General features: G+C 58.5%; 2 protein-coding genes across 8 annotated transcripts in view; one reads left to right on the forward strand and one right to left on the reverse strand.

Moving 5' to 3' along the window:
• SBF1 (SET binding factor 1) overlaps positions 1-11,291 on the forward strand; it is a 105,852-nt gene extending 94,561 nt beyond the window's left edge. For 2 of the 5 annotated variants that reach the window (XM_063134439.1, XM_063134440.1), the window contains exons 27-42: positions 2,228-2,427; positions 2,531-2,668; positions 3,423-3,515; positions 3,816-3,893; positions 4,258-4,442; positions 4,577-4,753; positions 6,983-7,084; positions 7,169-7,354; positions 7,472-7,598; positions 7,691-7,821; positions 7,969-8,202; positions 9,054-9,167; positions 9,270-9,487; positions 9,608-9,695; positions 9,800-9,931; positions 10,074-11,291. In XM_063134439.1, coding sequence (XP_062990509.1) covers positions 2,228-2,427; positions 2,531-2,668; positions 3,423-3,515; positions 3,816-3,893; positions 4,258-4,442; positions 4,577-4,753; positions 6,983-7,084; positions 7,169-7,354; positions 7,472-7,598; positions 7,691-7,821; positions 7,969-8,202; positions 9,054-9,167; positions 9,270-9,487; positions 9,608-9,695; positions 9,800-9,931; positions 10,074-10,172 — 2,302 coding nt within the window. In that variant the 3' untranslated portion in view covers positions 10,173-11,291. The remainder of the gene's footprint in view (positions 1-2,227; positions 2,428-2,530; positions 2,669-3,422; positions 3,516-3,815; positions 3,894-4,257; positions 4,443-4,576; positions 4,754-6,982; positions 7,085-7,168; positions 7,355-7,471; positions 7,599-7,690; positions 7,822-7,968; positions 8,203-9,053; positions 9,168-9,269; positions 9,488-9,607; positions 9,696-9,799; positions 9,932-10,073) is intronic. The other 3 variants (XM_063134441.1, XM_063134442.1, XM_063134443.1) reach the window with 3 other exon arrangements.
• An 8,885-nt stretch (positions 11,292-20,176) lies between these two features.
• The window catches only part of PPP6R2 (protein phosphatase 6 regulatory subunit 2), a 69,289-nt gene continuing 63,971 nt past the window's right edge, over positions 20,177-25,494 (reverse strand). For 2 of the 3 annotated variants that reach the window (XM_063134446.1, XM_063134447.1), the window contains 2 exons: positions 22,987-23,133; positions 20,177-20,382 (listed from right to left, as the gene is read on the reverse strand). In XM_063134446.1, coding sequence (XP_062990516.1) covers positions 20,331-20,382; positions 22,987-23,133 — 199 coding nt within the window. In that variant the 3' untranslated portion in view covers positions 20,177-20,330. The remainder of the gene's footprint in view (positions 20,383-22,986; positions 23,134-25,494) is intronic. The other variant, XM_063134448.1, reaches the window with a different exon arrangement.

A 25,494-nucleotide genomic window follows, 5' to 3' on the forward strand; every position in this document is an offset into this window, starting at 1 on the left:
GGTAGAGATGTAAATACTACTTCTGGCCATTTACTATAATAATCAATTAAAGTGATAGCATAACCACAATCAATTGGAGCAGCATCAAAAGGTCCTACAATATCAATTGCAACCTTTTCCCACGCAGCATCTGGAAGTGGAACTGGCTGTAATGGTGATGCAGGTGTTATTGCTGTCTGATCATGTAATCGACAAGTAACACATGCTTTTATAGCTGCTTCCGTTTGAGAGTCCATTCCTGGCCACCAATACAAATCTCTCAATCTTTGCTTATTTCTAACAATCCCTTCATGGGTCTCATGGGCCAAACATATAAATATAGACTGCAGTTCCTCTGGCACAAGTAAACGGTGTGCTCCCCGTAACACATACCCATCACGGAAAGAGAGTTCGTCACGTATTCTAAAACAAGGCAACAAAACAGGTTCAAGCTTTTTCTAATTACTAGGCCATCTACCTGTCAAAAATTCCCGTTACTTTTGTTGGATTGGACATGTCATACATGCAGCTAAGAATTGCTCTTTTGTAACTGCATTAAGTGCACTAGTAATGATAGCAACTACTTCTTCATCACTTTCCAATGAATTCTCAGACAATGACAGAAGCAAGAGGGGCAAGCAATCAGTCACATTTTTAGTCCCTGGTCTATATTCCATTTCATATGTCCACACTCAAAATAGTAACGTCTGGTATTGTAACTACATGTACTTGCTGGTTATTATGATGACATACTTTAGCAAAATGTCCCGTTTTTTTGCAATAATTACACTGAACGTTCTTAGCCGGACATCCTGAGTGACTTGCAAGATGTTGTGAAGACCCACAACGAAGACAGTATTTAATTTGACTCGGCTGATTTAATTGCTTTTGACCAGCTTTCTCTTCATCCTCCTCTATCTGCCTTCTGTTTGAACGCTTATGCCATGGATCCACTGCTTGCACCACGCCCCCTTTGTCCAAACTCATGAGTTTAGCTTCTGCCAGGGCTGCCTCAGTTTGAGTTGCAATTGTTATTGCTTCCTCTAATGTGAGATCTGTCTCTAGGAGTAAGCGTTCTCGTATACGAGGCAAAGATGTTTTCTCAATTAGCTGGTCTCTAATCATCTCTTCCGCCATATCTCCAAAGTTACACGAGCTCATTAAGTCTCAAAGCAGCAGTATACTGTAACACCAACTCCCTCAGTTTCTGCTCACGCTGATGAAATTTGTAGCAGTTAACTACCACATTCAGTTTTGGCACAAAAAAGTTCTTTAAAGCGATACATGCAGTCTCATATTTATTGTTAGCAAGTGGAAGATTGTAAAATATCTGTTGTCCTTCAACTCCCAAGCAATGAGTAAGCAACACACATTTACTTGCTTGAGAAAGTTCCTCATTGCTGACTGCCAACAAGTAGTTTTCAAACATCCGAATCCAGGCAGGGAACGCAATTGGAGGCTCACCTGGGCTCTGAAGAAAAGGTGCTGGTGGGTTCAATGATAAAAGAGCCATTCTTCGTGGCCAAAATGTTGTATCCAAAAAGAGGCAAGGTAAAAGTACAAATATAAACCCTTTATTTAAAGTATGCCTTGCAAGGCCGGCAGCATAGCCGTATGCCTGACTAAGCCCTCTCAAATGCTATTCCCAGTCTCCCCTTATAGATTGCCCAGCCTCCAGCTGGATCTAATCCTTGCTCTCTTAAAGATACAGTACTATACCATCTCCACAGGCGCCTGAAGGGCCTTGTGCCTTCCCTCTGATCCAGGGCTTAGGAAGCCAGGCCTTCTCTCTGGCGGCACCTTCCCCAGAGACACTCACACGGCGGCCTTTACTATTCTCTCCTTTCAAGAGCGGAGGAAAACGGTCTCCGAGTAACGTCACGATCCGTCGTCTGTTGCGGCTGCTGGTTTCCCTGGTTCTATTTGTGTTGTGCTTTTATGTGGACCATTTCAGTATTTTAACTGGGATTGTCAGCCGTTTGGGGGCGGAAGGTGGGCATGCAAACACTTTGTGTGAACAAATGCCGGAACGGGCCTGCCGTCTCTCGCAGGGGAAAGCACTGCCACTGCAGCAGCGTCTAGGCAAGAGGCTCCGTCGTGCCTCTTGAGGAGAAGGCCCAGGGCTTCTGCCCTCTGGGCCATGTGTACTGCGGGGGGGGGGGTGTCCCGGGGCGCTGCGTCCGTGCATGCGGGGCTCTCCCTCTCTCCGCCCCCCCATGGCCGCAGCCTCTGCTTCGCCTCCCCACAGCTACCCTGGGCTGCTCATCGTCCCGCAGAGCATCCAAGACAACACCATTCAGCGGATCTCGCGCTGCTACCGCCAGAACCGCTTCCCCGTCGTCTGCTGGCGGAACTCACGCACCAAGGCAGTCCTTCTGCGCTCGGGTGGCCTGCACGGCAAGGGCGTGGTGGGCCTCTTCAAGTCTCAAAACGCTCCTGCCGCTGGAGGTATGACTGGCTGGAGGGCCCCCCCCCCACTGCTCCACCCCCCCGCCCCGCTCCCAGCACAGCCCTGAGAATGACCCCCCCCACCTTGTGCCTATCCTTGCAGGCCCCTCCCAAGCGGATTCCACCAGCCTGGAGCAAGAGAAGTACCTGCAGGCGGTCATCAACTCCATGCCCCACTACGCGGATGCCAGTGGCCGGAACACCCTCAGCGGCTTCACCTCCGCCCACATGAGCAGCTCAGGTAAAGGGGCCTCGTAGCGAGCCCAAGGGAGGAGGGGGGCTTGGGCATCAGCAGCAACAGCCCTTCAGGGGTGGGAGGGGGGCATCCGCCAGGACCGCCTGGCCCTGAGGAGCAGGAGGAGGGGGCGAAGGAGCCGCTGCCGCCGCCAGGTGAGTCCTGTGCCCTGAGCAGCCGTTGCGTCTCTCCCCCCCCGCCCCACCCTTGCTAGCAGAGGCCCCCCCCCGATTCCCTTTGTCATTTGCTCAGCACATCTCCGCTTTCATTCATTGTCTGTCCGATGAGTCATCCTGGAGAACAGGGCCCAGTCCAGGATAAGAGGCAGGAAACTGCTGGGGAACATGGGCGGGGAGGGAGGGGCCCTGTTTGACCCGTGTCCTGCTTCTGGGTTCCTGGCCGGCCCCTGAGTGGAATGCTGGGCGAGAGGGGCCCTCGGTCTGATCCAGCTTCAGGAACGCTCTTCTTACGTTCAGTCCCCGGGGAGGGAGGGGAATTGCCCCCTGAGGCATCCGAGCGCTTCCCAAACCAAGTCATGAGGAGCCCCAGGGCAAGTCCCCACTGGGGGGGGGGAGTGAGAGTGGAAGTGGGGGGAGACGTTGGCTCTGGGCTTTCTGGCACGCACACACACACGCACACACTCACTCACGCACACACAGAGCATTCTGGGGCGGGCGTCAGGGAGTCACAAGGGCCGTGGCCCTGCTGAACGTTGGGTGGGAAGAGGTCGGCTCACTTCCACCTTGTATTGGTGCTACAGATTCTTCTGAGAAGCGGCAGCCCAAGCTGGGATCTCTTATGAAGCAGGTGATGGGAGGGAAGGACGAAGGGGCCGGCCCTGTGAGCCGTGGAGGTGAGAGGCCTGCGGCGGCGGCGGCAGCACGTAGAGTAGAGCAGCTCCGTAGTTTTTGCTTCCCGGAGGCGAGGCTGGACCTGGGGTGAGGCCGAGCTTCCTGGGAGGGGGCAGGGGAGGGGGGCACCCCAGGGCTCCTGGTTGCTTTGTCCATCCGTCTCGTCTGTCCACCATCAAACCCCCCCCTCCCCACCCCAGCAAGCAGCCACCTGCCATGTCATCACTGATCCTCTTCTCTCCCCCCCCCCCTGGCCCCACACACCCCTTGCTGAGATCCCTCTCCGTCCTGTCCTCTCTCAGCCCTAGGTCACAGAGCTAGGGTAATCACCCTCTCCAGCCCCAAGAGCGTGGCAGCAAAGGGATGGGACTCCCCCCGAGGTACCGTACAGGGCACTAACTCCCACGGTGCGACATTCACACTGCTAACTTCCCCCCCCCCCCCACGGTTGCCCCTGGACAGTCAGGCAGCCTGACTGATCTGCCACTCCGCGCTAACCACTCCGCAGCCTTACCGCATGCTCTGCCTGGCTTGGCCCGCCCGCCCCTCTTAGGTAAGGATTGGCTGGCCTGGGGGTGCCTGCTCCGTCGGAGTGATGCTGGGGCTGTGAGCCGGTCTGTGGCCCCCAGCCAGAGGGAGGGGCTTCACCCAGCCAGGTGTCCCAGCCTGAAACATCTGGGGGCCAGCTGGAAAGTGGGGTGTTGGGCACCATCGCCTCCCCATCCGATGTCCTCTTCCTTGCAGGCAAATGGGGCAGCATCCGAGCCAGCGGGCGCATGAGCAGCTATGCTCTCAATATGGACATTGGCTCCCGGCTGGCGGGGAAGGAGCTGCTGAGCGCGCAGCCCAATGGCTCCCTGTCTGAGGCCAGCTTCTTGCGCCAACACCGTGCGTCACTCTACATCATTGGCGACAAGTCTCAGCTCAGGGTACTGTCCCGTGGGGCCGGGAGACGCCTCCCCCTCCCTCCATGCCTGCCCCACAGCCGGCACGCCACCCTCCCCGGCTGAGCGGCAGGGAGTGTCCCTGGCTGCCCGCTGAGCGTGTCTTTCTGCCTCTCCAGGGAGTGAAGCCGGACCCTCTGCAGCACTGGGAGCTGGTGCCCATCGAGGTGTTTGACGCCCGGCAGGTCAAGACCAGCTTCAAGAAGCTGATGAAGGCCTGTGTGCCCAGCAACCCCTCCACAGAGCCTGGCCTGACGTACCTCCGCTCCCTCGAAGAGTCTGAATGGCTGACACAGGTCAGTGGTGGGGAAGGGGCCGGCACGGCGGGCCTCTCTGCCTGGCTGCTGGGGCTGAGCCCTGAGGGGCGGGCGCATCCTAGGGATTGTGGCTCTTCTGACAGTGGCCACCCACTCCGCGTCGTACACCTGTGGCCTCGTCTGTGGCATTTGCCTGCCCGCCTCCCCCCGGCCGCTGCAAGCAGCCCGGCTGACCTTGTCCTGAGCGGTGTCGCAGTCCGAGCTCTCCAGCCACCGCCGCTTCCTTCTCTTCAGCATGGTCCTTTCCCGAGAGCAAGAAGGCAGCCCTTGCCCCAAGGGACTTTCAGTCCAGAAACAGGCACCAGGAAGACCAGGGTGGGGGGTGGAGGAGAAGAGGCAGGAGGAGACGGGAAGGGTGTCGATCAGCCAGAGGACGAAGTGACTGAAGCCGCGGTGTCCAGTGGAAGCAGAAACTGCCATGTTCTCGGGCAGCATCCCAGTAGGCCTGGCAGCTCTGTGGTGAATTCTGAACCGCGGGGTTGGGATCGAGCGAGAGACAGCGCGACTGCCAGGCCCCTTGAAAGCAGGCAGCGGGAAGAGGGGCCTCGCTGGGGAGGCCAAGGAGGGGCCTCGCTGGCTTGGAGGCAGAGACCAGGCTGTGAATAGCGGGCCCCACGGCGAGGTGGGCGGCTGGCTGGGAGAGGAAGGAGCCCTGCTCTTTCTCCTGGGAGGGGAGCTTTTCCCCGGGAAAAGGAGGGGTCAGGTTGTTGGTTCCCTTGGGGCGGATCCATGCGGTGCAGGAGGGTTTTTTCCTGGGGTTCAAAAGATGGGTGTGGGGACGTAGATGAGAGGAGCGCTTGGTTTTCCCGCCGGGGCGTCTAATGCAGGCGCAGAGCGCAAGAGGAGGGCCGTGTGCGCATTTGGGGTGCAGGCCCTCAGCCGATGGGCGGCCACGGGGTTCCCCGGCATCCCATGCAGGGCTCTTTGCAAGCCAGCTGACGGCTTTGCCTGGATGGCCCGAGGGCCTCAGTAAGGCCCCTCCAGAGGCTGGAGGCTCGGTGTGCCCGGCCGTGAGGCGCCGCTGAGGCTGCCAGCTCAGATGCCTGGCCCAGCTGAGCCTCCCTTCCCAGGCCAAATGGCAACTGCAGAGCCACCGGGTCGGGGGCCCTGAGGCAAAGACATTGAATAGCAAGGGGGAGAGATTGCCGGGGAGAGCCAGGCCTTGGAGGGGTTTTAAGGTACGGACTGGATCAGCAGCTTGTGCAGGACCCAGGAGGAGGCAGGAGGCCAGTTCAGGGTTCAAGGAGGGAGAGCCCCGGAGTCAGAAACCATCAGAGGGTTCAGCCATGTTGGCAGCAGGGTGCTGAATAGATGGGAGTGACACGAGGTGAGACCGGGCAAAGCGGGCAGGAAGAGAGTGCAGCCGCTTGGCCGGAGGCTTCTCCTGGGCCTGGGCCGGCGTCTTCCCTGAGGAGGGCAGCGGGGAAGGGCCACGCGTCTGCAAGGCTGCAAGGGAGCAGCAGCAGCGCGATCTGGCCATGAACTGCTGCCTGTGGAGAGCCGAGGAGTCCACTAGGGAAGCCAAAGCTCCCTGCCCGGTCAACGTGGTGGATGAGGTCAGGAAGAGAGGAGGAAAGAGGCAGCGTTTGGTCATGATCTACAGGTGTATCCTCTAAGCCCGGGGAGGCAGCCGGGGGTGGGGGGAGGCAGCCGGGGGTGTGCGGAGCTTTCTCAGAGGCAGTAGAGGAGAGCAGCCCGGGGGCACCCTGGCCGGGCGAGGGGAGGAAGAGCTTTGGAAACTCAGGGAGGGGGACCGGAGGGGAGAAAGCGAGCGATCACGGACACCTGCCCAGGGCACGAAGGGCAGCGGGCAGGCTTCGGGTTTGGCTGCTACACCAGGCTTGTGAGAATGACACGCTGGAGGAATTCTCTCTGGGAATCGACCTGCTAGCACAGATGCGGCAACGAGGTTTTAGCTATGCAGCCCCAAGGCCAGTGAGGCCACAAGACAGGCACGCGCCATCTTCCCGGAAGCCCTGCCACTTCCACGTACAACGGCGGCTCTCGGCACCCGGAGCAGCCCGGTAGTTGGCCGTTAGCTGCTGCACGTGCCAAGGCGATGCTTCTCCCCTGGAGCCCAGGGCCAAAGACCAATAGGGCCAGTGGCCAAGGGGAGGCGGGGGGCCCTGGCATGCACGTCGGCAAAGAGCACCTGCTGTGTCGTGGCCATGGCGGCCGCTCTCACCAGAGGCCTCCTTCTCTTGGCAGATCCATAAGATCCTGCAGATGTCCGTGCTGGTGGTGGAGCTGCTGGACACGGGCTCCTCCGTGCTGGTCAGCCTGGAGGATGGCTGGGACATCACCACCCAGGTAAGGGTGCGCTGCTGCCACCTCCCGCCCCGTGCCCGGATCATGCCCACAGGCTGGCATTGATGCCCCCCTCCCCTCGCCCAGGTCGTGTCGCTCGTGCAGCTGCTGTCCGACCCCTACTACCGCACGGTGGAGGGCTTCCGGCTCCTCGTGGAGAAGGAGTGGCTGTCGTTTGGGCACCGCTTCAGCCACCGGGGCGCCCAGGCCTTGGCCAGCCAGAGCAGCGGCTTCGCGCCCGTCTTCTTGCAGTTCCTCGACTGCGTCCACCAGGTGAGGGCAGCCAAGCGCCAGCCGGTCAGGGAGGGGGAGGGGGGGCGGGAGCCGTGGCCGTGCCAGCCAGCCCGGCCACCCTCCTTACCCTCTGGCCTCCTTTGCCCGGCCCTGCAGATCCACTCACAGTTCCCCATGGAGTTTGAATTTAGCCAGTACTACCTGAAGTTCCTCGGCTACCACTACGTGTCCAATCGCTTCCGGACATTCCTGCTGGACTCTGACTACGAGCGACTAGAGCTGGGTAAAGAGCAGCACAGGCCCGGGGGGGGGGGGGCAGCCGGGCAGTTCCGGAGGGGGCGGGCATGAGCCACAGTGTTTGCTCTTCTGTGCCAGGCCTCCTGTACGAGGAGAAGGCCGAGCGGAAGGCCCCCCCGCTCTTCCGATCCATCTGGGACTACATGGACCGCCTGAACAAGAAGACGCCGGCCTTCTTCAACTACATGTACGCCCCCGAGGACGGGGAGGTGAGTGCGGGCCCAGTTGGTGGGGGAGGGGCATGCTTTGGCGGGGGGGGGGCACTCAGCAGGGCCAGTGGCTAGCCTTGTGGGCCAGTGGGAGCCCCGCTGCGGCGCTCAATGTGTGACCCGGTGGCGGTCTCCCCGCGTCTGTAGGTGCTGCGTCCCTACAGCAACATCTCCAACCTGAAGGTGTGGGACTATTACACGCAAGAGACCCTGTCCGAGGGCCCCTCCTACGACTGGGAGCTGGTGCAGGGCCAAGTGGAGTCCCTGGAGGGGGACGGCCAGCAGGACACGGGCGCCCCACAGAGCCGGCGCAGGATCGTCTGGCCCTGCTATGACAACCGCAGCCGCACGGAGCCGGACGCCATCTCCCGGCTGCTGGAGGTGAGTCTGGGTCCCGACCCGCGAGGGCAGTGTCCTAGGAGGCTCTGCTCAGGGGGCCGCACGGTAAGCCAGCTTTCTGCCAGCCCCTGGAGAGGCGACCTGTCGTGGGTGTGTCGCCGGGGTGGGCGCTGCGTTTCTGAGTTTGGCCTTTGGATAGATCTCAAGACTCCTAGGTTGGCTTTGAATTCCATTATCTTTGGGGTATGAATACAGGAGGGTGCGTGTGTGTTAGGCATCAGCACCACCCCCACGAATCCCTCTGGAAGAGATCTTGCTTAAACGCAAGTAAGGTCAGCCCCACGTTACACCGCTCCTGAGTGCTTCCATCCGAAGAAAGTTCCTTGAATTCATACATTCGTGGCTCTTAAGACGGATTCACTCCTTCCAGCTCATTTTTGGCTAAAGCCAACCTGAAGGCTTTCCATTCTCTGGGCCACTAAATTTTGGGGACGTGTTAGGTCCCCACCACCACCGTTGCCATCTGTAGTAGGGTTATAGCAGCAGCGGGAGACACTGCAAGGCGTTGTAGATCCCTCCCCGTGGAACCCCACTGCGAGCGTGAGCCCCCGTGCCCCAGAGCAGTCCATGGGTGTGCCGTGGCTGGTGGTAACCGCCACCAGCCCCACTTTCATTTATAAAACGGCAGGCTTCTAGTCCACATCGTGGGTCATGGGAAGGAGCTTGAAACCGTGCAGGCCGATAGCAGTGGGAGAACAGCAACACAGGAGCAGTGGCTGGACGGAGCTTGCCTCAGCACCCGGGTCCAGGGCTGCTCTTGTGCTGATGCGGGCCGGCCTTGGCGCGTCCCTTTGGTCCTGGGAGCTATGCTGACGGCAACTTCCACCTTGCAGGAGCTGCAAAACCTGGAGATGGAGCTGGGGCAGGTTCCGGAACGCTGGAAGGAGACATGGGACAAGGCGAAGGCCTCCCAGCGGTCGGAGGCCCAGGCAGACCACGGCGGCAGAGTAAGGGCTCTTGAGCGGGGTGGCGAGGGCCGGGGCTGCTCCTTCCTGGCCACCTGCCTGCCTGCCTGCCCGCTGCTGATGCCCATGGTCTTCCGCCCACAGGTGGCGGCCAGCTCTTTGCTGATGGCATCCAGCCTGTCCCACCAGCGGCGCTCCCTGGGCGTCTACCTGCAGGAGGGGGGCGGTGGCAGCTCCACCATCAATCTGGGCCTGGACAGCGACGCCAGCAGAGCCTCCACGCCCTCCAGTGGGAAGCAAGGGGGCCGCAAAAGTACCAGCACCCTCTACAGCCAGTTCCAGCCAGCCGAAAGCGAGAACCGGTGCGAGAGGCGCAGCGCTCGGGGGGGAGGGAGGGGAAACGCCTGGAAAGGGAGAGTCCCTCCCTCCCGCCTGCCTGTTTTCTCTTTCTCTGCTCACTAAGTCCCTTTTGCCCTCTGCAGCTCATATGAGGGGTCTCTTTATAAGAAGGGAGCCTTCATGAAGCCCTGGAAGCCACGTTGGTTTGTGCTGGATAAGACCAAGCACCAGGTATTTTGGGGCAGGGGCGGGCAGGGGAGGGGAAGGGGGGGCCTGTCCTGACCAGGGGGCCGGCTGGCTCTGGGGCTGGTGACTCTTGCTCTCCCTTCTTGCAGCTGCGGTACTACGACAGCCGCCTGGACACGGAGTGCAAAGGGGTCATTGACCTGGCCGAGGTCGAGTCCATCACTCCGGGCACCCCCACCATGGGCGCTCCCAAGACGGTGGATGAAAAGGCCTTCTTTGACGTAAGTGGGGGTTGTCTCGCCTTCGCCCGCCTGCCTTTGGGCGGAACCTTCGCACAGGCAGGCAGGCAGGCAGGCAGGCAGGCAGGCAGGCTTCAGCCCCTGGTCGCCTGGCTAGCTCTTCTCCTCTCCCCTTCCCTTGCAGGTGAAGACGACGAAGCGTGTTTACAACTTCTGTGCCCAGGACGTGCAGCTGGCCCAGCAGTGGGTTGACCGCATCCAGAGCTGCTTGTCGGATGCGTGAGGCGGCCGCCAAGGCTGCCCTTCTGGGCCTCCGCAAGCAGAGCAGGGCTGTGCCTGTGCCGCGCCGTGCCAGAAGGAGGCGCACGCTGGGGGTGTGAGGTGTGGTGGGACGGACTCCCTTCCCTGTGACCTCCGCCTGGCTTCCCAAGGTGTTCTGCAAACCGTGCTCGGCAGGGAAAGTCGCAGCCTGCCTACTGTTATGTCTTGCCAGGGCAGCTCAGGCTCGGTTGACGGAGCAAAGTGATTAGGAGGAGCCCCAAACGGGTCTGGGTCTGGCCTGCGCTCTGTTCTTCCCTAAGCATAGGCGTAGCCGGAAGACCTCCGTGTTGCCGCCTCTGGCTGTTCTCCTGACCGAGAGCGCCGTCGGCTCCGCCAGGGAAGGCGGCAGAAGCTCAGCTGTGTCCTTGGCGTTGCAAACAGTATTACCGCCTTCAAGCCCGGGGTCTAGCAGGCGAGGGCGCTGTGGCCTCTGAGCCAGGGGCTCTGGGGAGAGGGGGGGGGGCGCCTCGTTGGCCCTCCTGGCCTCTGCCCTCTGGTCTCATACGGTTGTCTGAGGGCTGGCTAGGGGCACTCTGTCCTGGGCAGGAAGCCCAGAGCCAGGTTGGGGGAGGGGGGAGGGGCTTGCCCGGCTGCCACCTCCTGTGGCGTCATCGGAGATGGTCATGTGCTTGGGAATGATTTCTCGGACGCAGCTAATGACCCCGAAGCTAAGCCTCCCGCCCCCCATCCCAAAGCAAATCATGTGACCTGCTCTCCTCACAGGTCAGACGGTGGCCAACTTCCACTGGAGCCCAAGTCTGGTCTGACAGCCTCCCCAGCTATCACCCCCCCCACCCCCTTTTAAAGGCGTAAGGAGTGTTATTTCAAGCCCTGAGACATTGTAAATAGCCTGGAGCACAACTCTCCCCCCCCCCCCCCCCATTTTTTATTTGTACAATAACGGCTGTGGCTGGTGTGAATTGGAGGGTTTTGTAACTTCCTTAAGCAGTTGTAGATTATTGAAGTTTCTGTACATTGTGTCAAAGCTACAGAGTCCTTGTATTGTATTGTGCCTAGAGGAAAAAATATATGAAGAGAAAAACTAATTGAATTTAATAATAAAAAACAACACCAACACCCACAGCATGTGTTTGATTGGGTGGAACTCACTGCCTTGCGGTGCAGGTGGACCCCGTTGCCAAAGGCCCATCGTGCCTCAGGCACACATGCACGCACACGCACACGCGCACACACACACACACACACCATGCCCTTGCTACGCAGTGCAAGAAACTTTTGCTGTGTTTGGAGACTGGATTTGGGCAGCCCGTTCTGCTGCACTTTATCTGGATACCTGGAGAACAGCATGTGTGTGTGTGTGTGTGTGTGTGAGAGAGTGAGAGAGAGAGAGGGTGGGGGTGGGGGGGAGAGCTCTGTGTGTGTTATAAGAGAGTTGACTTCCTTTGAGAAGGAACACTTGAAGTTGCCTCCCCATAGAGCTGTGATGCTCAGCTGTTGAGACACTTTCCTTGGCTCTGAGTAGGGCGGAGAAGGATCTGGACTGACTGGGAAGATGGCCCTGGCAGCTGGAACAACTGCAGTTACCCCTGCTCCTTCGTCCAAAAGGGCATCTCAGGACACGAGTCCAGGTTTTCCTGCCTACAGGGAGTCTGGCTCCCCAAGGAAACAGCCTCACTCCATTGCCTTGGGAGAGATGCAGGGTGGGCAGTAGGGAGAAAGGGAGAGGGGAGCTTTTTTGCTGGGCATGACCTAGCAGGGATCCTGCTATTGCATGGGGAGGTTCCAGTTGCCTCTTGCCCTGGCTGCTGACCATGGCCTGGAGGGGCTTCCATGTGGACGTAAGCAGATATGGGGGCAGGGGGAAGGGGGCTTCTGCACAGACTCCAACCTGGTAGCAAAGGCTGTTTGCGGCAGAAGTGGGGCGATGCTACAGGTGAGGGGAGGTAGCTCTGATCTCCGCCTCCCATCTCGGGATCCAATGGTTCCTGAGGCTCCTAGTTTTTCCTCCCCGCTCGGGGGTGTGTGTGTGTGCTCTCCATGGTGCCCCCCTGCCCTTCTCTAGGAGTCGGGATCTGGCTCCTCCCCTTCTTGCAGGCGATGGTGCTGTGTTCGCACGGGCTAGATGTCGCTCTTGAGCATGTGCCATTGCCTGGTCCTCGTACGTTCATTGTGTGTTGTGCCCTCCGTCTTCATCCATTGAATTTCTTCGGGTGATGCAAGTTCCAGTATTACATTTATTTATTTATTGCATTTATATACCTCCCCATAACTGAAGCTATCTGGGCAGTTTACAAAAGTAAAATTTAAAAACATAGAAAGCATAAAAACACAGTATTCTTATAAAAACAGCTATTCTGGGATCCGTTAAAAACAAACAAACTCAGCATATGTTGTTAAACGCTGTTAAATGCCTGGGAGAAGAGAAAGGCGCTTAGTGACTCTACTTATTTTTGAGGTAAGATCAACAATTGCACAGTTGACATCTTAAAGAATACTTGATGGATGCTCTGCAGACCTAGTTACTTGTCAATTTTTAATTTGTTAATGGACCCAAGGCAGAGTGGATTCACTTAAATCATTTAGAGGAAAGGGCACGCAAGTCATTGATCTAAATCAAGCTTCTTCCCATTGATGCTGCCTCATATATGTCCTAAACAATGTTGCAAAAAAGAGCCAGTGTGGTACAGTGGCGAAGGTGCTGGACTGGGAGTCGGGAGATCCGGGTTCTAGTCCCCACTCAGCCATGGAAACCCACTGGGTGACTTTGGGCCAGTCAGAGACTCTCAGCCCAGCCTACCTCACAGGGTTGTTGTGAGGATAAAATGGATAGGAGTATTATAATAATAAATCTGACCACCAAGCCATGCTAATTTACATTGTGTATCAGCTATGGTGATTCTTATTGCAAGAGCTTGCACTGTACACATTTTTAAAAATTAATTTAAAGTGGTTAATGTCTTTAAAATATTCCCATATGAAGGAGGGGTCAACTGGTGCCCTTCCAGATGCCATTGGACTACAATGGCCATCATCCCCCTCCATTCATCATGCTGTGGCTGGCAGATACTGTGGTCCAACATCCTCTGAAGGCTGCATGTTCCTCATTCGTGCCATGTAGGGTTGGTCATGATCAGCAGCCATGACAGTCTGTGAGTTGAGGTTTGAGAATATATGATCCTGGGCTCTGGGCCACTGGCTTTTTTTCTTCCCAGTGTTGCTCGTTTCTGCTTCACTCAGTCATAGCTAGCTCCATCCTTACAAAAATGACAAATAAAAATGCAATACCTCTGGTTGATAGTTAGAAGTAAGGCCCGATAGTCACTGACCTGCCTGGAGCAGGATAGTTCATCAGGTGGAAATGCAGTGCCCCTATCTGATGGGCAGTGTGTAAATATGCATATCTAAGGAATCATCAGACATGGGAAAACCTTGGTTTTTACATCAACTCTAAGGGAAAAGTTGCCTTTAACTCCAAACAGACTTTTAGCTTTGTTTTTTGTATTGCATTTCATTGTGCTCCATTGGGATCTGCTTATTGAATTTTTTGTGCTGGTCTGGATTTGAATGATTTGTTGTGAATTCTGGTGTGCAGTGCTTAGAGGACTAGCTTTGCATGTTAATAAACAGAAACTCAAATGTTTCTGGTATAGGACATTAAGTTACTTTAGCGGTTAACTGTAGGGCTAACATGAGACCCAAAATATAGTATTAATAACCTTGGATTAGGAGCTGAAAAGAGGTGGCCAAACTAAAACTTATTTAATAAACCAATCAATGTAACTGAACAAAAATGACCCAAGACACAAAACATACTTCATTTTGTTTTATAAAAAAGTTGTAATAGTACCCATTGTAATAGCTCTAACTGCAAATTGGTGAAATAGGAGTTTGAAAATGTGGGTTTACATTTGGCAGTTGAGAAAAAGGAGGCCATTGTTACAGGTACACACATAAAGAAAAAATGTCCCATCTCCGTTAGCAGGCAAACTCTCTCCCCTCTCGCTGATGCAGCACAGCGTAAAGCGATCCACACTGCAGCGACAATGGAACTGCAGCGTCCAGCCACCCACTGCAGCTTCCTCCTCTACTTCCAGGCAAGGTTGCACTGGTCCCTTGCCAGAAGGGGATGCAGCTGGAGGCAGGGCAGCCCTGGATCCACCTTGTGGGGGAGATCCGAGGCCTACTCAATGAGCCATCTGCCTCTGAAGGAAGGAGCAGCCCCTCCTGGCCAGAGCGCTTGCTAAAGGACGTCTGGCAGTAGTACTTGTAGGAGTGGAGCATCTGTAGGGAAGGAGACACACACACACGCACACACACACCTTCTAGGGATCAGAGTAAGCCCCTCCTGCTGCTGAGAAGACACCCCAGACTTTAATGGGCTTGCTGCAAGGCAAAACACATGCTCAGTGAGCAAAAAGAATTATGTTAATGTGCACCAGCTAATTTCCATCCAACTTGTGAGCCATACTAGATTACTGCTTGGGCTGCGATCACAAACCATATCTAGTACAGAAGTGAAATGGCCGGGACTCTGCTCAGCAGAAGCACTTCCAATTCTACTCACAAGAGTGGGAGTCTCAGGAGCCTTTGGCACAACTGCCCCCCCCCCCAACGTTTCTCTTCACACCGTCGTCAACCAGTTGCGTGCAGCAAATCCACAAGTAGCAGGACAGGAGTGGAAAAGCACCCTTGCATCTGTAGCCATACTGCTGCCACTACTGAAGGTAGCCCTCAGGATAGATCGCCCTAGATCTTCATGCTGCACTACATGGGTGACCCAACTGTGCTCTTATTGCCTGGAAGAACATCTGAAATGCCTCAATTATTTGTTTTTTATTTATTACATTTTTATACCGCCCAATAGCTGAAGCTCTCTGGGCGGTTCACTATTCAACAGAGACTTCTTTTTTTTCTTTTTTGGGTGTGTGTCAAGTGAAGGCATGTGAGTCAACCAAACCATAAAGGTTAGGGTTTTCATCCTTCTGCCAGGGATGGTAGTGAGGTGTACTATTAACTAGAAAAGACTGCTTCCTTCTGCAGCAACCCATGCTATAAAACATGGTGGGCAACTTGTGTCCTTCCCAAAGTTTGGCTTACAGCTCACATCATCCCTCAGCATGGCTACAGCTGAAGGAAGCTGGATGGCTACAAGTTCCCCACTCCTAAAAGGCTGTAATACCACCACCGCCGCCAAGGCCATTGCTTGCTATCTCCTGGTGCAGCCCCCCAGCAGGGCTTAGATGGGCAAGGGCATCCCTGCCAGGCTGTGCAAGTGCTGCTGCCTGCCCCGAGCCCGAGGGGCCTCACCAGCTGTGCCTTGCAGATACACACAGGGCTTGAAGGCAAAGTGGGACAGGTGCAGCTTCACTTCAGCAAGGCTGCATCTGGGCAGCCATTGCTCGGTGTCTTTTGCTGCCCACAAGCGGTGGATTCTGCACGTCTCTCTCTGTACATGTACACACACACAGGCAGCAAGGCACAGCAACTGTACTTAGGCCTTCTTGAACCAGGGACCAGGCCAGGCGCTCAGCACTCCACTGGCCAGCAACATTTGCTATTGCAGTCTCGTGAACTGCCACAAAAGGTTTCCTGCCCTAGGATGCCATCGACGGGGCGTGTGACACTAGCACAGCTGTGCCTCATTCGGGTGCCCCCCCCCCCCCGTACCAAGAGCTTTCCACAGGCTGGTGGGTGGGCATAGGCAGGCGTCATGCTGCCGAGCCCTAGGATGCAACTCCATTGCCTTTCTCACGGTCAGCAGCAGAGGGGCGGCACCTGCTGTGGTCAGGGGTCACGTAAGGGCAGCACATGGTCAGCCCTGGCCATGTGATATGCCACATCCTTTCCCACCCAAAAGAGGAAATATATTGTGCTCCCTCTTTCAAATTTCAAGTCTCCCTCAACGGGAAATGTCAAGCCAGTTGGCCCAACCCAAGGCCAGCTTTTGCACATGACCTTTTATCCAGAGATGTGGCAAGAGTGCATCTTTCTTCAGCACGGGGATGCCTCTCTTCTTGGGGAATCAGGCAGCAGAAACAGCATGGAAGTTCTTTCCTGGACATGGGGAGGGGACTCCCTCCTCCTCCTTGAGGTGACATCAAGGTGCCTTCTCTCAAAAATTACTGTTGATGCAATAGCAAAACGTGCCAGCTCTTAACAGCTAAGCGAGACCAGTAGAGCCAACAGGCATTCTGAGGGAATGCTCTGGACCATGTGTGCATGCCCAGCCAGCACTGCCCACTCTAGAACTCTTTTGGGGGCAGCAAGAATGCCCCCGTACCACATCCTGGGCTGAGCATTCTTGAAGAATGTCTTACGGGGCAGGGAAATCTTAAGTTCCTTCAGAGGGTCTCCGCCTTCAGGGGAAGTCCTGGTTGGAACGAGCCCTCCTCAAGCCACCCTTTGTTTCATTCCATGGAAGCCACGTTTTGCATCACGTTTAATTAATTTGTGGCATTCATTGTCAAAGCACTGGGGTGATGGACACGCGAGATGGTGGCAGCAGAAGTCCCCTTTCCCATTCCCCGGGCAGGGGCCATGTGGGCAAGGAAGATGGCTAAAGGCCCTGCAAGCACAGGGAGCCACAGCAGCCGTGGGCCTTGGTGCCCCCAAGGGCTGAGTGTGGAATGACGCAGCTCTGGCCTCCCTGGAGTCCCGGGCACTGGGCAAGAGGCAGGGAGCTCTGGCATGACTGGCTAGGCGGCATTTAACTGGGGTGGGGGCTCACCTGGGGGTCCTGCTCATGAAGCAAGGAATTCACAGGGTGGAGGAAGAGAAGGCGAGGTGCGGGCCTCTTCCCCCCTCCCTCCCCCCCAAGACATGGCTGCCCAGGAGGGCTCTGTGCCACCTCGTCTCTCCCCCTGCCCCCCCGAAGAGCAATAGATGCATTCATGGAAGAGAGCCCATCAAAAGCTGCACTGGCTCAAATGAGCCTCTAAGGTCCAGCGTTGGACGCTGAGGGATGTGGTGGCCTTCATGCCCTGATGGTGGGTTTGGGCGGAGGCAGCTGTTTGACCACCGAGAGAAGCTGGAGGCTGGAAGACACGGATCACTATCTCAACTTGGGGAGGCTGCTGCTGGGATTTGGCCCAATTCACGGTCTCCCAAGAAAAGGCCGCCATACCCAAGAGCCACCGTCTCTCGCTGCTGCTGCGGCGGTTCGTGGGTCTTTCTTTCAACACCATCTGTGTGGTTCTGTCCTCTGAAACAAGCCGGTTCTTGTTGGAGATTGAGGGACAGTGATGGGTGACAGCAAGGGGTGTGTGTGTGAAGAAGCTGGTCCTGATGTCCCTCACAGCCCTTCCATCTCCAACAAGAACAGGCTGGCCAGGGAGCAGTCAGACGGGCCACAGCTCCGTTGCCTCTGCAGAGCTACCAACCCCAAAACCCTCCGCCAGCCAGCGGAGAGTGAAACGTGACTTTGGGAGGAGCCGCTCCCCCCGCCCCAGCCTTGGGCCTTCCACGCTCACTGCCGCTGCTCAAGAGCAGGGGCAAAGCCTTGAGGAAGAATATTCCCCCCTTCACTCCCTGGCCCCGAGGACAGGCGCGTCCACACACGGACCACAAGGAGGCGGAGACGCCCAGGGTCCAGTGGGCCTGGAGTTGACCTCCAGCCCTGGCGGTGGGAGTTTCCAGGCTCTGCTAGGCCAGGACCCCCCCAAGCAGAAGAGAAGGGCAGTCCGGCCCCAAGGGCAAGGGCCTGCAACTCCCACTGTCCCTGGCCAGTGGCCACGCAGTCGACGCCTGTAGAGCACCGGCTGGGGAAGGCAGCCTGAAGGAGTGGACAGCCCGCCCTCTCACTGGCAACGTGAGCGGGCACAGGTGTCCGCAGCCCCTGGGAGGGGCAGGGGTCGTATGCCGGGGGGTCCCTGGGGCACTCTGGTCCAAGCCAAAGAGCGGCCAGAGGCCTTTACTGAGTGCACGGACTTCACAAGGCGCTGCAGAGCGACACCCTGCCCCTCTGTGGCAAGCCCACCCCAGGCAAGGAGGAGGCAGGACCCCAGCTGCAGGCAAGACCCCAGCTGCTGCCTCAGAGTGGCCAGAGCGCCGGAGGGGGGGCCCTCCCACTTCGCTCTTTTCAAAAGGCTGCCCTGGACGCGCCCTGCAGTGTCCTCCTCCAGCACTGACTGCACTGAGGGGGGAGATGTAAAAAAGGCTCTGCTCGGTCAGATGGGGAGCGGGTGGGGGGGAGAGAGCAGTTGTCCACCTAGTTCAGATTTCAAAGTTTGGCCAAGCAGGCACAGGCCTCTGGGAAGCCCACCAAGGGGGGGGCTTCCACCACACAGCCAGCACGCCCCCCCACCCATGGCATGGAGAGGTCTTTGCCCCTGCAGGGCTGGGAGGTTCCCCTGAGCCACCCTGGTTCATCCTCCACCTGTCCTGGCCCAAGCTGCTAGCTTCCCCCCTGCCCCGCATCACACACCCTGCAACAGGTCATTGTGCAAGTGGCGCGAAGGGCGTCGCCCTCCTCCTGCGCACCACATCATCTCAGAGGGAGGCCACACTCCCCCTCCTCCCTTTGTGCCAAATGTAATTGGATAAACCTCTCTGTGGCAGCCTTCCCCCAAACATCTGGAAGGCACCAGGCTGGGGACGGTTGTGAGCAGGTCCCCCCCCATCCCGGATGAAGAAAAGGCCTGATTGCCCCAGTTGCCCTCTTGAGGCCCCCTTCCTGATGGCACAGCAGCCCTCTCCTAGAGCAGGAGAGGGGTCTGCCCCCCCACCCCCGGCTGGCCTCTCAAGGCCACGCCTTGCTTTCAACAGCTTTTGCCCCTCGGCCAGCTGGCATGATGGGGCCACGTGAGCCTCATGCTCTCACAACAGGCCCAGGACAAAGCAGGCTGCCTTCCCCAAGGCCACACCATAGCTAGCCTGAAAGAATGGAGGCCACGAATTAAGCCAGCCTAAGCAGTAGGGTCAGCCGCCCCGGCGTCGGGCTCCTCCCCTTTCCAGCCTCACAGGAAACATTTCATGTGCAGAACAAGGGGTCACACAGGCAGAAGTCGTGCATGCGCAGGGTCTGGGCAGCGGCTGGGCCGGGGCCTCTGGTGCCTGCTGAAACCAGCCTAGAAGCTCCAGGACTGCACGCTGCTTTCTCACGAGGGTCTTGACAGAGCAGCGCCCAGGGAGGGCTTCCCCCTCCCTCCTCGGCCCTCCAGCAGGAGCACAGCCAGGGGGCAGAGAGGGGGCCAGCTTCCTGCTTGGCAGGAGGGAGCGCAGTGCTTGGGCAGAGCTGCCGCCAGGTGGTGCCCCAACAGGTCCAGCCGTCTCCTCCAACCTCCCTGGCTGCCATTAGGTCCAAAGTGCAAAGTGTTGCAGTTCCTGCATCCATGAAAAACATTTACAAAGGAAAACAAACCAGAAGAAGAAGAAGAAGAACCCATCTCCACTCGAAAAACCGCACAAGGCCCCAGGCGCCCGCCCGATCCCACGAGGCGTCCGGCCACTCTCCTCTTTTCTTTGCCTGCTGCAAACCTGAGTGCCAGAGACACCCTGGCGCACGGCTGGCAGCGGTGGCTTCAGGAAGGAAGAAAGGGGATGAGACTGGGCGGAAACGCCCACGCGGGGGGGGGGGGGGCTCCTTCCCTGAAACAGTGAGAGGTGGCCAGAAGCTCCCGCCTTCAGGCCACGGGTTCCAGCCGGCTGGCCGGCCGGCCTCTCCGCGCCCCCCCCCCATCTGCCTCCTCTCGCCAGCCAATGTTTCTGAGGAGGCATTATTGCTACAGCAGCTGCATCCAGAGGTCTGGTCCCACGGTGCCTGGGGCACTGTCCACGTGGCCGCCTCCTGCCTGAAGAGAAGCTGGATCCTGGTGGCGGGAGGGCGAGGGCACAGGACCCGCCTGCCCCCTCCCCCAAGCAAAACCAGAAAGGGGGCAGAGATCACGCCGCAAAGCTGGCTGCCGGCGTCCGTCCGTCCGGGAGGCAGGGGCCACGGTCACAACACCGGGATGACAACGGGCCAAGGCCACACGGCAACAAGGTAGGAATCTTTCGGAACGGAGCAGCGACGTTGAAATGGCACCGTGGCTCTCGGATGCCGTCTCTCTCATCAGTGCAGCATTTATTAAAATAAAACGAAACTGTCCAGAGGGCAAAGCTGCGTCGCCCGGCGGAGGCCGCCCAGCCCGGGTCAGGCACCTGCGAGGGGCCTCTTCCTCCGTCAAGCCGGGCCATTGAGCGTGGCGTCGGCACCTGGAAGCAGCTCCTCTTTCCTGCAGAGGTGGAAACAGAGCGGACGGGGCGGTGAGGGGTTGGGCCAAGGGAAGGGGGGGGGGCCTCCCACATTGCTCTGAAGCAGCTGCTGCCGTTGGCCGCCCCCCGCCCCCTTTCAGCCAAGTCGGGGGACGAGGTGGTTTGCAAAGCGATGCCTTTGGGGTGGGGGCTGCCTGCCTTCTGCCTTCTGCCAGCAATGGGGGGAGGGGAATGCCCCAGTGGTGGGCTAGAGACACCCCCCCCCCCGCCCCAGGCAGCACTGGCTTGTCAAACTCGGTTTCCCCAGCAGGCAGGCAACCTGAACAGACATTTACTCCAGGTAGCACACAAAACCAAACACCCCATATACACGTAAACGAATTCAGCACTTAGCATATGAAATCTAATCCTCAATCCAGGAACTTCTTCATCTCCAAACAAGCAGGTGACTGAAGTGAATTGGCTGGAGGCCTCCTGGGGATATTTGGTTTTGCAAACATTGAAACTGAAACCAGGGCTTAAGAATCAATAACAGGCCCAAACAGGCATAATAAAACCCTGGAGGAATGAAACGTCTTAACCACCTGCCTAAAGATGTCAAAGAAGAAAGAGTTCCTCAAGCAGGGGGCTGACGCTGAAAAGGCCCCGTCCCATTCCCCTGCCAATCACAGAGCAGGCCTCAGAAGTGATGGCTGCCAATTGACAGGCCGGTGCCCATGGGAGGAAGTGGTCCAGGCCGTCACAGATAATAACCAGCAGGGGGAACCAATGGGGAGCTGGTGCAATTTAAAGGGGTGGGTGACACACAGACCACAGGTGGCTCCTGAAAGAAAAGGGGGGGGGGGGAATGGTACCCAGAGCAACTGCAGGGTGCAAGCGAAGTTTGACCCTTTTAGCACACTGTAGCCACTAAGGCGCACCAAGAGAGTCAAGTTTAACTAACCCTGACCTTTTCAGCATCTTGTTCCCGGCACCTGCGAGGACGCATGTGCAACCCATGCTGGGGGGGGAGGGGGAAAGAGGTGAAAACAGGCCCCAGACTTCCTGCAGGTGCCCTCCCAGCACTAGGAATCAGTCTGGTGTCATTACCCGTCGGTCCACATGAGTTTATGTTTATAACTGGGTAATTGTGATATAGATCTATGGTCTCATAAGTCTCTCTAGAGCAAGAACCGCGAATGTGTCAGTGTGAGCTGATTGGCGAGTAGCAGGGGGTGGGAGGGGGCGCACGTGTGCTGAATAAACTGGGTTCTGTGGCTGTGTGAGGGAGGCAGGGAGGAGAGGAGGAGGAGAGACGAGGCGGGGCGAGATGAGAGAGGTAGGAGGAGACGGCTCTTGGAGGAGAATTAGAGTTTGGGGAGTGAGAGTTAAAGACTGGGTTCGGACGACGCAATAGTCCACCGTTGCTTAAATGGTCCACCGCTGACTGTTGTGTCACCTGGCGAAGGCTTCTCCGTGCAACAGTGGGCCACTTCCCAGAAATCACCCGCGCAAATAATCAGCGCTCTGCAGCGGGGACTATCTGCCCAACCGTTGGCCGTGGTATCGTGTGGTGGTCTCCGCCGGCTCTTTCATGCGCCTGCAGAGTCGCAAGGCGACAGCAGCAGAAACACACACCCTCCCCCCCCCCCCCGTTCTTGCCCAGCGGGGTCCTGTCGGCACGCTTCATCCATCCCGGGAAGCGCTGGGTGGGGCGCTACCCATCACACCGCGGCTGGGTGGGGCGCTGCAATCTGCAGCTCTCCATGCGCTTCCCAGGACGGGCACAAATGGAGAATCGGGGCGGAGGGGTGTAAGGATCTCTCCTGCGTCTGCAGTGCCCGACCACGGATGGACTTCTCCCGCGGCTTCCCGCCACGGAAAAAACCCATCTGTCGCCCCCACCCCGCCCCCCTTGCGCCACACAAAGTGGTGGAGAACGGGCAGGGCTGTGCATGCAAAGGTCTCTCTCCTGTGTCTTCCAGGCTGTAGCAGAGGGCCTCTGCCTCTCCCGGCTCCGTCCTCTCCAAAGCGGTGGGTTCCTTTAAGTAAGAGACACCGCTGGCATGAGTGGGGGGTCACGACGGGGCCGGGAGCATCAACGTGGAGCCACCGATGCAGGAGGCGTGTCAAGGCGGCAGCAGCAGCGGCTGCAGAGGCTGGATCCCCGACAGGACAGGCCCACCCCCCTGGGATGCGCTCCCATCACCGTTCAGCCGGCAAGCAGAAATGGACCCCAGCTTTCAAGGGCTTCTTTCTGACACAGAATCCCAGCGGGCTTCAAGCCAGAGGCTCCGCTTCACAGCGTGTGGCCGAGAGCAAGCCCATTGCAGGGCCTGAAGCGCGGGGGTGGTGGTGGTGGCCCTCAGGGAAACCTCCAGAGCGTCCTGCAAGCCCCACCAGCCACACGTGGACCAGGAGAGAAGCGCCACCGCCATGGCTGCGGTGGGGTAGCTCCTTTTTCAGGTGGGTGAGCTGCGGAGACCCAAATCCTGCTGCCACATGCCAAAAGGGCAAGAAGTCTTGTGAGTCCCTCCATCCGGAGGCCGGCCCCGGCCAAGGGCACCTCAGAAAGGTTGGCCGGCAGGGGCAAAGCCAGGACTTGGGGCAGAGGCTGCCCACCCCCACCCACCCACCCCACTCACCGGTCTCTCTTGGCTTCCGGGGCAACAGCGGGAGCAGCGGGAGGCGGGAGGCTGTCCTGGCACCGGGCCTGGCTGCTGCCCGGGGCCTGAGCAGGCGCAGTCTCCGGGACGCCGGTCAGCTTGTCCGCAGCCACCGAGTCACTGCTGCTGAAGGAGACCGGAAGCTCACGTTAAACTGCTAACCCTGGGGCCACGCAATGCCATTTTACAGGAGGGAAACCTACTCAGCTCTACATGGGAAAGGGGAGGCCCTGCCCCCTGCCCCTCATCCCCAGGGTGCCAGCATGGCATCGTCACCGGCAAGAGCCCGACCCATGGAGAACAGCCTGCCATGGCAGCAGCACTACGAGGCCATTCCAGGTGGGGAAACCCCGCACGTGGCTGAACCAGGCAGTCGCACCCCCTGGCAGGGAGCTGGCCAGGGGAGAAGAGGGGAAGGGCCTCCAAAGAGCCCCTGGTGCTGCGGGATCAGGCCAAGGGCCCGTCGTGGCCGGCGACCCTGGCTCTGACCCAGCACCGGGGCATTTCGGATGTTCCTCTCTGCTTGGGGAACCCCTCCAGGCCACAGCCACGGGCCACGCACAGAGCCGGGATCCCTCGCAGGGGCCAACAGCAGGAGCTGCGTGCATGTGTGCACGCTATGGGTTCCTTGACGCTTGACTGCTGCCCTTGCGAAGCTGGTGACGGCTGCCCCGCTGCGCCGCCTGGGTCCTGGCAGAGAGAAGCCTGCTCTCCCCTCCACCATCCCTGTGACACAGGGGAGGAGATCCCAACAGTCTCTGGCCAAGGCAGGATGCTGGGAATGGCCTCAGAGAGGCCTGGGCAGGGAAGCCCACCGTCTCCAGGGCCCGCAGGCCAGCTGGAGAACCGGCCAGCTGCCACCCCTCCCCACCTGCAGGCCTTTTGGCTTTGGCCAGAGTTCTGGAGGCCGTAGCCACCCTCCGGGTCTCTGCCCTGCCCGTCTTCCATACGCCAACAACATGCCAGCCCCTGAAATGCATTGCCTGAGTACTCCGGCCAACCACCCAGTTTCCCACTCGCTGGGATTCCCTGGATCTGCCTCCCCAGCCTTCACCAGTTCTTCCTTTCCCAAGAGAACAGGTGGCCCTTTCCACTGCTGGAGCAACTACCTGGACACAGCGATGCGTCCCCCCCCCCCAAGGCTACAAAAGGTCAGGAGCTGCTGAGCCTTTGGAACTGGAGCAAAGCCCGGTGGCCCTCTGGTCATGCCCCAAACACTGCCCACTTCCAGGCTGCTCCACAGCTCCCCTTCAGAGAGCCAGGCGCTCAGTCCTCTCGCAGGAGCCGTGTTTCCACGAAGGAAAGGGCTGATCGCTGCCTCCGTTGGGCGCCGCTGTGAAAGATGAACGGGGAGCAAAGGCAGCCATGTTGCTACCCGCAACCAGCTGGACAAGCCGTTACTGGGAGGCGTCCCGAGGGGTGAGCGAGGCTCCGCTTGAAACCCTTCCCATCCCAGGAAGAGGCCCGGCTTTGGGGCTTCCCAGGGCTTGAGCTGTCCCGGGAGAGAGAAGTGGGGGCAGATGCGGGCTCCCTCCGGTCCCCCCTCTGATTGGAGGCAGCCCGGGCCTCCCTCCCTCCCTCCCCAAGGGATTGCTAGGACACCTTTAACTGCACTGGGGAGGACAAATTCGCAAGTAAGCCTCTGGCCCACGGCCAAGTAGCGTGAGCAGACGATGCAAACACACACACACACACACACACAAAGGGGCCCTTTGGCATGACAGCGTCCCAACGGTGGCCTTCCGGTGCCGAAGGATCTTTTGTGCATTTCACCAGTCTACACACCAGCTAAAAGAACCTGAATGGCCACCCTTTTGCCAAGTTCCTTTCCAAAGGACGTGGATTTTGTCTAGCAACGAGACTCTGAGGAAGAGCCCCGGACGGAAGGAGTCGGGCAAGCCGTGCAAGAGCGCCAGGAGCCGGCTACATAGCCAGTGCTGCCGTGGGGACCGATCCCTGGCGGCATCTCCAGGGGCAGCTGGGGAAGACTCTCGGCTGGAGAGCTGCGGGTCATCGCTGCAGGCAAGACTGAGCAAGGGGGCCGAGGGCGGAGCCCGGCTGCTCCGTTGCTCCCCTCCGCCTTCAGTCGAGCAGCTGCTGAGCTTTGCCTGGATGTCTGCCTGCCCCAGCCCAGCAGCTGGAGACTGAAGCTCCTGTTGTCTGTTGAGACAGAGGCCTCCAATGCAACGTCTAACTTTGCTACAGAAGGGAGGGAGTTCGGGGCCTTGAAGAGCCTGGACCAAATCGGCATTTCGCAAGCCCGCCCGCCCGCTAGGAAAACGCCTGCCCACGGCAGGACTGATTTCTGCCTTGACGCAAGAGCTTACGGCAGGCGGCCTGAGCTCAGCACGGCCGCTGCTGCTCCTCCTCAAAGGAAAGTCTCCTCTGCCTGCCCAAGGACTCACTGGCTGGCCTGGACCTGTGTGGCTGGAGGCTCCCGGCTCCTCCAAGGAGGCAGGAGCACAACGGCCTCCTCCCGCACGGTGC

This window comes from Elgaria multicarinata, chromosome 9 (genome assembly GCF_023053635.1).
Source record: "Elgaria multicarinata webbii isolate HBS135686 ecotype San Diego chromosome 9, rElgMul1.1.pri, whole genome shotgun sequence".
Lineage (NCBI taxonomy): Eukaryota > Metazoa > Chordata > Lepidosauria > Squamata > Anguidae > Elgaria > Elgaria multicarinata.